At 47.6% G+C, this 12289-nt stretch overlaps 1 protein-coding gene across 1 annotated transcript in view; it reads left to right on the forward strand.

Moving 5' to 3' along the window:
- Positions 1 to 4490, forward strand: part of LOC119958487 (monocarboxylate transporter 13-like) — a 42736-nt gene extending 38246 nt beyond the window's left edge. The window contains exons 4-5 of the mRNA XM_038787044.1: positions 118 to 906; positions 2445 to 4490. Coding sequence (XP_038642972.1) covers positions 118 to 906; positions 2445 to 2713 — 1058 coding nt within the window. The 3' untranslated portion in view covers positions 2714 to 4490. The remainder of the gene's footprint in view (positions 1 to 117; positions 907 to 2444) is intronic.
- Positions 4491 to 12289: the final 7799 nt, after the last annotated feature.

Consider the following 12289-nt stretch of genomic DNA (forward strand, 5'->3'; position numbering starts at 1 on the left):
AGATCATATCTAATCCTTGATGACACATGCTTTAAGCTATACGACAGAGTACACCAGCTATAAAAGACACATGGATTGGAGAAGATGGCCCTCATTGTCTCCTATTCTGCTCCCCAGGTTTCGGTTGGGCCTTAGTCTTCAGCCCCACAGTCTCCATGATCGCCAAGTACTTCAAGAGACGCCGAGCCCTGGCGACCGGTTTGGCCTTTACGGGAGTGGGAGTCGCGTCGTTCTTCTTCTCTCCGCTGTTTCAGCTCCTGATCGATGGGTACGGTTGGCGCGGAGCCCTCCAGATCCTGTCCGCCATGATGCTGAACCTCTGTGTGTGTGCGGCCCTGCTCAGACCCATCGCGCTCATTGAGGACCTTCCCGCTGCCTCGGGGGCGCTGCCCGACGATGGGGCGAAAGGAACCGCGTGTTGGGGTAAAGTGACCTCTGCCTTCGACTTGACCCTTTTCCAGCATCGTGGGTTCCTGGTGTACAGCCTCTCAGCGGGCCTGATTACAATGGGCTTCTTTGTCCCCTACATCCACCTGGTGGCTCATGGGAAGGACCTTGGCCTGAGCGATTACGAGGCGGCCTTCCTGATGTCGGTGACCGCCATCTCGGACACCGGGGCCCGGCTCTTTTCCGGCTGGGTCGCTGACCTCGGGATGATTCGGAAAATCCACCTGCTATTCCTCTGGAATGTTCTCACCGGAGTCAGCCTCCTGCTCATTCCCTCAGGGAACTCGTACTCCAGTCTTGTGGGACTCAGTCTCCTCTATGGCCTGGGCGCTGGGGGCCTGCCCACCCTCTTCTTTGCCACCCTGTCAGACATCGTCGGGATCGGGCGCATTTTCAATGCGTCTGGGCTCTATCTGATGTTGATGAGTATTGGCGGACTATGTGGACCTCCCCTCTCAGGTAATGTGCCTCTGGGTAAAATATAATTGCTGTGGGTAAAAGATTGAGGGAACTGTGCGATAGTAACACTGTTGATAGTAAAAATTGTCACTGTCGATGGGAGAATTGCACACCCGTTTAGGGAGACACGTGACATTAGGAATAGTGATGGAAAAGTGTGGACGTTGGGGTGACAGTACACCTCCCCTCCATGAGGAAAAGGGAAATCTGCCAGGATTCCCACTCCTGATAACTAAACTCAGGGGCTGGTTTAGCACAGTGGGCTAAACAGCTGGCTTGTAATGCAGAACAAGGCCAGCAGCGCGGGTTCAATTCCCCTACCAGCCTCCCCGAACAGGTGCCGGAATGTGGCGACTGGGGGCTTTTCACAGTAACTTCATTCAAGCCTACTCGTGACAATAAGCGATTATTATTATTACTATTATTAAACAGTGGGCCAGCGAGAAGTGTCTGGACTCAGGGTCAGACTCAATATAGAAGACATCTTTGGTTTCATGTGATACCTGAGTTCCGCCACTTATTCTGTATCGAACTCCGTGCTGAACCTGTCCTGGGAGTGTTTGATGGGGACAGTGTACAGGGAGCTTCACTCTGTACCTAACCCCGTGCTGTACCTGTCCTGGGAGTGTTTGATGGGGACAGTGTAGAGGGAGCTTTACTCTGTATCTAACCCCGTGCTGTACCTGTCCTGGGAGTGTTTGATGGGGACAGTGTAGAGGGAGCTTTACTCTGTATCTAACCCCGTGCTGTACCTGTCCTGGGAGTGTTTGATGGGGATAGTGTAGAGGGAGCTTTACTCTGTATCTAACCCCGTGCTGTACCTGTCATGGGAGTGTTTGTTGGGGACAGTGTAGAGGGAGCTTTACTCTGTATCTAACCCCGTGCTGTCCCTGTCCTGGGAGTGTTTGATAGGGACAGTGTAGAGGGAGCTTTACTCTGTATCTAACCCCGTGCTGTACCTGTCCTGGGAGTGTTTGATGGGGACAGTGTAGAGGGAGCTTTACTCTGTATCTAACCCCGTGCAGTACCTGTCCTGGGAGTGTTTGATGGGGACAGTGTAGAGGGAGCTTTACTCTGTATCTAACCCCGTGCTGTACCTGTCCTGGGAGTGTTTGATGGGGACAGTGTAGAGGGAGCTTTACTCTGTATCTAACCCCGTGCTGTACCTGTCCTGGGAGTGTTTGATGGGGACAGTGTAGAGGGAGCTTTACTCTGTATCTAACCCCGTGCTGTACCTGTCCTGGGAGTGTTTGATGGGGACAGTGTAGAGGGAGCTTTACTCTGTATCTAACCCCATGCTGTACCTGTCCTGCGGGTGTTTGATGGGGACAGTGTAGAGGGAGCTTTACTCTGTATCTAACCCTGTTCTGTACCTGTCCTTCATGTTTAATTCTGACAGGGAGACTGAAATCTGGGCAAATGCTTTTCAGGATCGACATTCGCGATTCTGAGAAAAAAATTCACAAGCAATGGATTGAGTAAATTAGGAGTGAAGTAAGTTTTGTGGAAACAACTGTTTGATCTCTCTCTCCACTCAGGGTTTCTGCGGGACCGAACAGGAAACTTCGCCCTTTCCTTTATGACTGCGAGCGGCTTCATCTTCGCCGGATCGCTCGTTCTCCTCTTCATTCCGAGATTTTTTGTCCGCAAAGGCGTCCTCCCTGGGGAGGAGATGGCTGGTCCTGCTGGGAGGAGCAGGAAGGAACTGGATGAGGAGGGGCCCTGTTCTCCAGAAGGAAGCGACAATATCCAATGCCGATTTGGGAAGGAGGTTGTCCTGGACCGTGGCGAAGACCTTGGAGAGTAACTTTTAGACGTGGCGGTTCCTCTCGAAATTCCTCAGTGTGTTGCTGAGGTCCGATCCATTCCCTCGACGCGGTGTAGCTGGAACGGTGACGGTACAGGCTGGGGTACCCTATACCTGCCCATCAGATCATACGAGACAGTGCAGGAGACCACTCAGCCCACTCTCTCTCTGCTGGCCCTTTGCTGAAGTTCTCCAATCAGGCACAATCCTGCTCTTTCATCAAAGTCCCGTCAATTCCTGCCCCTCCCCCATCACCCGTTCCTCCTAATCCCTTTTTGTAAATGACATTCCAATCCCATCAGCCTCCCAGATTCCCTTCCAGATCGCAAACAACCGGATGCGCCAAAAACCATCCTTTCTTCGCCGCCTCTCGTTCCTTATCCCATCGCCTGGATTTTGTGTCCTCTGAATAATTCCGCCGGGGAAAACGATCTTATTCAAAACTGCCGGTGGGTAAATCAGCAGACACGCAGCGGGACCCAGAAGGCCCGGAGAGATGGAGAGAGAAACAAAAATAGCGGGAGCGATTTAATTAAATTTGAATAGAGACTTGGAAGGGTTGTTGAAGACCGACCAGGTTTTGAGCAATTCTATTGGAGGAAATGTGACGGTTCGAGGGCTGTGTGGGTCCTTGTGAGGAATATGGTAAATGAGGAAAGGAAATGGCGGGCTCGTGGAAGAATGGCTTTCCCTCAACACAGCACAGCCCGTTCTGCTTTTCATCTGAACGTCTCTTGAGTCGTCGCCGGGAAAGTTGCCTTTTGTAGAAATCTGGAGCCGAGTATGGTGTCCCTGACTAGGTTTCCTGATAACGGTGATGCCAGCCTGCTCCTAGAACCTCCTGCTCCAGTCTTCATTGCCTTCGAGTAACATTGACCCGTTAAAAGATCATTGGCCTCAGTACCGCCCTCTGCCTTCTTGTTTCACTTCCACTTCATGCCCAAACACCTCATTCGGATTTGGGCTGCCTTAGGCTCCATTGGTTGGACCCTTGTAATATCTGCTAGCTCATTGGTCAATAGACCCCCGCTCCCCCCCGGGTCAATGATAGACATTGGACCAATCGGAAAGATTGGTTCATTGGGCAGTGTTACAGGTACGGACAAAGTAGACATGGGGCGGATACTCCCTGTTGTGGGACAACGCGGAACTAAATTAGTAATGGGTTGACGGAGAACGGGCTTTGAGGTTAAGAGGAAATCAGCCATGATTGAATTGAATGGTGGATCGGGTTCGACAAGCCCAATGGCCAATTCCTGCTCCTCGTTCTTCTGCTCCGCGTTCAGCCCCACTGTCATGGAAACGAGGTGGGCCAGGGAGATGAATGATTGGAGAATGGGACATTGACTGATACGGACACACAGACAGGAGGGGTGGGGACATTACTGCCGCCACAACACAGAGTTCCAGACCCACCTCTGCAACATCAGCCTCAATTGTGGGGGGGTTCAGTTCCTGTGTCAGGGAGCTTGGCTGAAGTCTCAATGGGTGGACAAGGGCTGAGTTGAATTGTCTGTTTGAATTGTATTAAATATATTTCCAGGCGATCTCTCCACTCTGTCCCATTCCTTTCAGAGGCTGGACCTTGTCCCAAGGTGTCCGCAGTGTTGGGTGAGGTGATTGTTTTGTTCAATGTACCTATTTGTGGAAGGGGGTAATGCTAGCCAGGGTCACCAGTCCCCGTGAGGGCCGGCTCGGCAGAAGCTACTCAATCCATATTCAGATTTTAATGGCCCCTCTTTACCCCCCACCCCGTCATTCTCTGTGTCTCACACCAACCCCCAGCTCCCCCCCCCCCCCCCACCCCAGTTGATCAGTTGTCTCTGGGTGAATGATTGCATGAAGAAAAGGGTCAAATCGTCTTCTCCCTCCTCAAACCAGTCCCACCGCCTTGTGATTGAAGTGGTACAGTACCACTCTCTGCTGGCGGATCGCTGCCATTACAGGTGCTGACCTTTGAACCTGAGAGATGCTCAGCAACTGGATAGGCTGCACCTGGAGATAATTTCATTTTTAAAATAAATTTGAAGTACCCAATTATTTGTATTCTTTTTCCAATTAAGGGGCAATTTAGCGTGGCCAATCCACCTGCCCTGCACATCTTTGGGTTGTGGGGGGTGAGACCCACGCAGACACGGGGAGAATGTGCAAACTCCACATGGACAGTGTCCCGGGGCCGGGATTGAACACGGGTTTGTGGGGCCGTGAGGCAGCAGTGCTAACCACTGCACCACCGTGCTGCCCTGGATAGTTTCAGAAAGTGGGAATATTGAATAATATCACAAGAGATTGAATTTGTAGCGGAGATTTGCTTTGTGCTGCATCACCATTTATCATCGAAAACAGCCTCCCCCTCTCCCCCTCACTCACCTGTCCAGGTACATCATCCTCCCCCCTCTCCCCCTCACTCACCTGGCCAGGTACATCATCCTGCTCCCTCTCCCCCTCACTCACCTGTCCAGGTACATCATCCACCCTCTCTCCCCCCTCACTCACCTGTCCAGGTACATCATCCACCCTCTCTCCCCCCACTCACCTGTCCAGGTACATCATCCTCCCCCCTCTCCCCCTCACTCACCTGGCCAGGTACATCATCCTGCTCCCTCTCCCCCTCACTCACCTGTCCAGGTACATCATCCACCCTCTCTCCCCCCTCACTCACCTGTCCAGGTACATCATCCACCCTCTCTCCCCCCCCACTCACCTGTCCAGGTACATCATCCTGCTCCCTCTCCCCCTCACACACCTGGTCAGGTACATCATCCTTCCCCCTCTCCCCCTCACACACCTGTACAGGTACATTATCCACCCTCCCTCCACCCTCACTCACCTGTCCAGGTACATCATCCACCCTCCCTCCACCCTCACTCACCTGGCCAGGTATATCATCCTGCTCCCTCTCCCCCTCACACACCTGTACAGGTACATCATCCACCCTCTCTCCCCCCCTCACTCACCTGTCCAGGTACATCATGCTGCCCCCTCTCCCCCTCACTCACCTGTCCAGGTACATCATCCTGCCCCCTCTCTTCCCCCCTCACTCACCTGTCATGTGAGAGTACATTTAAGAAATGGGTGTTTATCAGTGATGTCAGAGTGTGAGTGGAGCTGGGCTGTCTGTCAGCTTTTTACTTTTGTTTTAGGCTATTTGCTGCAGGGTATGTTTTATTCATTTTCAGCGTTGGAGCTGAAGCCAGACAAAGCAGGTGTTCTCTCTGCCATCAAAAGACTATCTCTTGATCATTTGGTGAATTCAGAATTATAAATGTTTTCAGTAGTGACTTTAACCTGATGTGCTTCTGATAAAGGTTTTGTTTTTAAGTCGTAAAGATGTTAAAAAGGAAAGCTTAACGGTTTACTTAGTGTTGTAGTCTTTGGGGGTTTGAATTAATTTAATATTTAATTCAATGGTTGCTAAGATGTTCACTGTATGTTTCAAAAAGGTTAACTTGAGTTCATAGAATAAACATTGTTTTGCTTTAAAAAATACTTTTCCATTTCTGCTGTACCACACCTGTAGAGTGGGCCGTGTGCCCCCCATATCATAATCTAGCAAAAGTTGTGGGTCAGGTGAACTCCATGATTCTCTAAACCCTGGCCCATAACATATTGGGGGCTCGTCCAGGATAAAACTCTATCTATTGGATTGGCTTAGTGAACTTGAAGACAGTGAGGCGAAAGAGAAAATGCTGGAAAATCTCAGCAAGTCTGGCAGCATCTGTAGGGAGAGAAAAGAGCTAACGTTTCGAGTCTGATGACTCTTTGTGAAAGCTGTCCGATGACAGTGGTAACGGTAAAGGTGATCTGATGGGAGATAATAAGGAGAGTGTACCTCAGATTAAAAAAGAAATCCAGGAGGGTGGAAAAGAAATGAAAAGTTTCAAATGTTTTCACTGTAATAAATTAGGCAATGTAAAGTCACAATGTTGGTGGTTGAAGAAAAGCACTGGGAAGGCTGATGATAAAACAGGATAAGACAGTGGGGTTTGTTAGAGTGGTAAAGGAAAGCCCAAGTGAAGCGAAGGAGGTACAAAAGATTGTACAGCCTGATCAAGAGATGATTGATAAGAAGGTGCCAGATCTCTTTAAAGAATTTACTTATGTGGGTAAAGTTTACTCATGTGTATCAGGAGGAGCAGGTAAAGAAGAATTTTAAGAGATACGGGAACTAGTCAATCTTTAATGGTAAGAGATGAGGAGTTATGTAGTTTGGGGAGAATGTTGCCAGAAAAGGTGGTAATATGTGGAATTCAGGGTGAGAGGAGTAGCGTTCCATTATATAAGGTGAGGTTGGAAAGTCCAGTGAAGAATGGTGAAGTGGTACTAGGAGTAATAGAGAAACTATCTTGTCCATGAATACAGTTTATCTTGGGTAATGATATAGCTGGATCGCAGGTGGGAGTGATGCCTACTGTGGTGGATAAGCCAATGGAGAATCAGACAACTGAAGTGTTGAAGGACGAATATCCTGGGATTTTTCTGGATTGTGTAGTCACAAGGTCACAAAGTCACGGCTTAAGACAAGAGGAGAAATCAAAGAGTGAAGATGAAGTTGAAGTGCAATTATCAGAAACGATTTTTGATCAGATGGTTGAAAAAGAACAAGAACAGGTGGAGGATCAGGCGGATATTTTTAGTTCAGGAAAATTGGCGGAGTTACAACAGAAAGATGTAGAAATAAAACAAATGTATGAAAAAGCATATACGGAAGAGGAATCTGCGTGTATACCAGTGTTATTACCGTAAAAGTGATGTCTTGATGAGAAAATGGAGACCTTTACATATGCAGGCAGATGAAAAGTGGGCAGACGTTCATCAAGTAGTATTGCCGGTAGGGTAGAAAGGAGGTTTTGCGAGTTGCACATGAGGTACCAGTGGGAGGTCATTTAGGAATAAGGAAAACTCAAGCTAAAATCCAGAAACATTTTTTATTGGCCTGGACTACATAAAGATGTAGTTAAATTTTGTCACAATCATGTCACACATGTCAAGTGATAGGGAAACCTCAAGCAGTGATAAAACCAGCGCCCTTAATACCCATTCCAGCATTTGAAGAACCTTTTACACGGGTCCTAATTGATTGCGTAGGACCGCTTCCTAAAACAAAAAGTGGGAATCAATATCTTTTGACTATAATGGATGTGTCTACTAAGTTTCCAGAGGCCATTCCAGTACGTGATATTACAGCGAAAAAGATTGTGAAGGAGTTACTTAAATTCTTTACTAAATATGGACTACCCACAAAAATACAATCGGATCAAAGATTGAATTTTACCTCGAGGTTATTCAAAGAAGTTATGGATAGCTGAGGAATAAAACAATTTAAATCAACTGCATACCATCCAGAATCGCAGGGAGCGTTAGAAAGGTGGCATCAGACATTAAAGACAATGTTGAGGGCTTATTGTCAAGATTATCCAGAGGATTGGGATAAAGGAATTCCATTTGTACTGTTTGCAATCCGGGACGCACCTAATGAATCAACCAAATTCAGGCCTTTTGAACTATTTTTGGTCATGAGGTAAGAGGACCACTTAAATTGATTAAGGAAAAATTGGTGAGTGAGAAATCGGAAATTACATCATTGGATTGCATGTCAAACTTTAGGGAATGATTAAATAGAGCAGGTGAATTGGCTAGACAACATTTAAAAGTTGCACAAAATGTGATAAAACGGGTAGCGGACAAGAAATCCAAAGTTCGTAGTTTTGTCAGTGGGGATAAAGTTTTAGTGTTGTTACCAGTGGTAGGTGAACCTTTAAAAGCTAGGTTTTGTGAACCTTATCAGATTGAAAGGAAATTAAGTGAGGTGAATTATGTGGTAAAAACACCAGATAGAAGGAAAACTCACCGAGTGTGTCATGTGAAAGGGAAGGAGAGATAAAAGAAGGAAGTTTTAATGGTTCTAACTCAAAGCGACGAACCAAATCCAGATGACTGTGAATTTGACGTACCTCAAACTAAATTGGAAAATGAGGAAGTTCTTAAAAATTGGGATAAATTGTTGAGTTACCTTCCAGAGGAAAAACGGACTGACCTCAAAGAGTTATTGATATCACATGGGCAAGTTTGTGGAGATAAATTGGGAAGTACGAAAATGGCTATACATGATGTAGATGTGGGAAATGCTGTTCCAATCAAACAACATCCATGTAGACATAACCCTTTAAAATTGACACAGGGTAACAAAGAGATTGAGAGTATGCTTAACAAATGGCATAATTAAAGTGGGTTGCAGCCAATGGAGCTCACCCATAGTGATGGTACCTAAACCAGACAGTACCCAATGGTTGTGTGTGGACTATAAAAAGGTTCATGCAGTTGCAAGAACGGATCTTGTCCTATCCCATGTTTGGAGGATTGCATTGAGAAAGTCAGACAATCAGCTTTTATTTCCAAACTGGATTTACTTAAAGATTACTAGCAGGTACCTTTATCTGAAAAGGCGAAGGAGATTTCAGCTTTTGTGACACCAGATGGTATATACCAATTCAAAGTTATGCCATTTGGCATGGAAAATGCCCCAGCCACATTTCAATGATTAACTAACAAAGTTGTTTCAGGATTACCCAATTGTGCGGTATACATCGACGATCTGGTCATTTTCAGCCAGACATGGAAAGAACATTTAAAACATCCGATGGAGTTATTCGATCGACTCATTCAAATATCTATTCAATTAGTCCCTCTCTCCATTAATTCTGTAAATACCTCCCCTGCCAGTACTATCCAATTCCATTGTGAAAGATATTATTGAATCTGACTCCACCAATCTTTTGGACATATAGGATATATTGTGCTCCACTGAATCTGGCGTCCATACGCCCATCGTCCAAATCAAGATCCATGGTTTAGCTCCCTGGGCTAAATCGCTGGCTTTTAAAGCAGACCAAGCAGGCCAGCAGCACGGTTCAATTCCCTTACCAGCCTCCCCGGACAGGCGCCGGAATGTGGCGACTAGGGGCTTTTCACAGTAACTTCATTGAAGCCTACTCGTGATAATCAGCGATTTTCATTTCATTTCATTTCAATACAAGCGGCCACCTCTCCACCTCACTTGGAGAGTCTTCTACCACCTTGAGGTGAGGACCATGTCCAGCGGTGCACCCATCCCAGTCTTCCTCTCTCTCTCTCTCTCCCGGATCTGTCAGGATGGATGATAAGCCATGCAATGAGGTTGCAATATTGCGGAGGCGTGTCCTCGCCCAGGACAGTGCCCTCTCTATCGCAAGAACCTTCTAGCGCACCTCCATCGCCTCCACAGGAGAACCCCGCAGCACTTGGAATTGAGCCCTGGCGATCTGCGCCGTAGCGTCGGCATTGTCCACCAGAACAATATCTTCTTTGGCGGCCATCATCCGTCGATGCACAAGCCACTGCCAAGGCGAGATGCATCACAGTTAAGGACCCCGCTCCCACACTGCACAACTGAGGATGTAAGAATTTAATCTCGACTCTTTCTTGTAGAGACACCGGCCAAACACCTCTTGGGGCATAGCATGTATGCCAGGAAAGGGCGAGCAGTCCACTAGAATGAAGCAGAGTTGGAGCTCGTGAAAACCCTCCTGTTTAAAACTAAACCAATTTTCACAAGAACCTTGGTGTCCTTGTGCATCAGTCGCTGAGAGTAAATGCGCAGGTACAGCCGGCAGTAAAGAAGGCAAATGGTATGTTGGCCTTCATAGCGAGAGGATTTGAGAGTCAGAATAAAGATTGCAATTGTATAGGGCATTAGTGAGGCCACACCTGGAGTATTGTGCGCAGTTTTAGTCTCCTTTTCTGAGGAAGGATGTTCTTGCTCTCGAGGGAATGCAGCGAAGGTTTACCAGGCTGATTCCTGGGATGGTGGGACTGTAATATGAGGAGAGACTAAGTCGATTCGGATTATATTCATTGGGGGCGGCATGTGGCGCAGTGGTTTGCACTGGGACTGCGGCGCTGAGGACCTGGGTTCGAATCCCGGCCCTGGGTCACTGTCCGTGTGGAGTTTGCACATTCTCCCCGTGTCTGCGTGGGTTTCACCCCCACAACCCAAAGATATGCAGGGTAGGTGGATTGGCCATGCTAAATTGCCCCTTAATTGGAATAAAAAATAATTGGGTACTCTAAATTTTTTTTTTTAAATAATTATATTAATTGGAGTTTAGAAGAGTTAGGGGGGAATCACATAGCAACTTATAAAATTCTAACAGGATTAGAGTAGATTCAGAAAGAATGTTCCCGATGGTAGGGATTCAGAATTAGGGGGACATAGTTTGAGGATAAGGGGTAAGCCTTTTAAGAATGTCTACAAAATTATGGGAGGTATGGACAGGGTGGACAGCAACAAGCTTTTTCCAAGAGTGGGGGTGTCAGTTACAAGGGGTCACGATTTCAAGGTGAGAGGGGGAAAGTTTAAGGGAGATGTGCGTGGACAGTTTTTTACGCAGAGGATGGTGGGTGCCTGGAACGCTTTACCAGCGGAGGTGGTAGAGGCGGGCACGATAGCATCATTTAAGATGCATCTAGACAGATATATGAACGGGCGGGGAACAGAGGGAAGTAGACCTTGGAAAATAGGCGATAGATTTAGATAAAGGATCTGGATCGGCGCAGGCTGGGAGGGCCGAAGGGCCTGTTCCTGTGCTGTAATTTTCTTTGTTCTTTGTTCTTGTTCTTTGTTCTTGGTTCTTTGACTGAGGTGAGGTGAGATTTCTTCACCCAGAAAGTGGTGAATCTGTGGAATTCACCAACACTGCAAGTAGTTGAGGCCAAAACGATGTGTAATTTCAAGAAGGGATTAGATACAGCTCTTGGGGTTAAAGGGATCAAGGGATATGGGGGGAAAGCGGGATCAGGGTATTGAACTTGATGATCAACCATGATCATAATGAAGGGCTGAATGGCCTCCTCCTGCTTCTATTTGCAAAGTTTCCATATCTTCTGGATTTTGTGGTTAAGAATCAATAAGGGTTGCCCATTTCTCATAATGCGACAAATTTCTTCACTTCAAGTTTTTATTTCAATTGCATTTTTTAATGCGGCTGTTTCATTCTCATCTTCCCTCCCCTCCGCCCCCCCCCCCCCCCCCCCCCCACCCACCACCCATCCCACCCCCTAACGTAACGTCACTGAGCTAATAAATCCAACGGCCCAGGTAAATGCTCCAGAAACAGCGGCTCAAATCCCACCATGGCAGCTAGGAGTGGGAGAGTCGACAGACCTGGGTGGGAACAGCTCGGAGCAGGAGAGGCCAAGGCTTGAGGCCGACACTGGAAGTGGCTCACGGGTCAGCTGCTCAGAACAGTATTGCTGCGGACGTTTTATCATATATTGTAGGGGTTGTTCTGTCGGATTTTTCGAGCTATATAGGGGCGATTCTAAGTCCGCCCGAGCCATCAATGGCACGGGAACAAAATTCCGTGAGACTCGGGAAACACGATTCCCACCGGAGAGACTGCACTTCCTGATTTGCAGCTTGACGGTGACATCACGAGATTCACACCCGCCGAGGTCGTGAACCTCATTTTAATACAGTTGCATCGATTTAAATATTAGTGGACATCCCCAGCCACATGATCCTCACTCAGTAGAGAG

The sequence above is a fragment of the Scyliorhinus canicula genome, chromosome 29, assembly GCF_902713615.1.
Source record: "Scyliorhinus canicula chromosome 29, sScyCan1.1, whole genome shotgun sequence".
In the NCBI taxonomy this organism is placed as follows: Eukaryota; Metazoa; Chordata; class Chondrichthyes; order Carcharhiniformes; family Scyliorhinidae; genus Scyliorhinus; species Scyliorhinus canicula.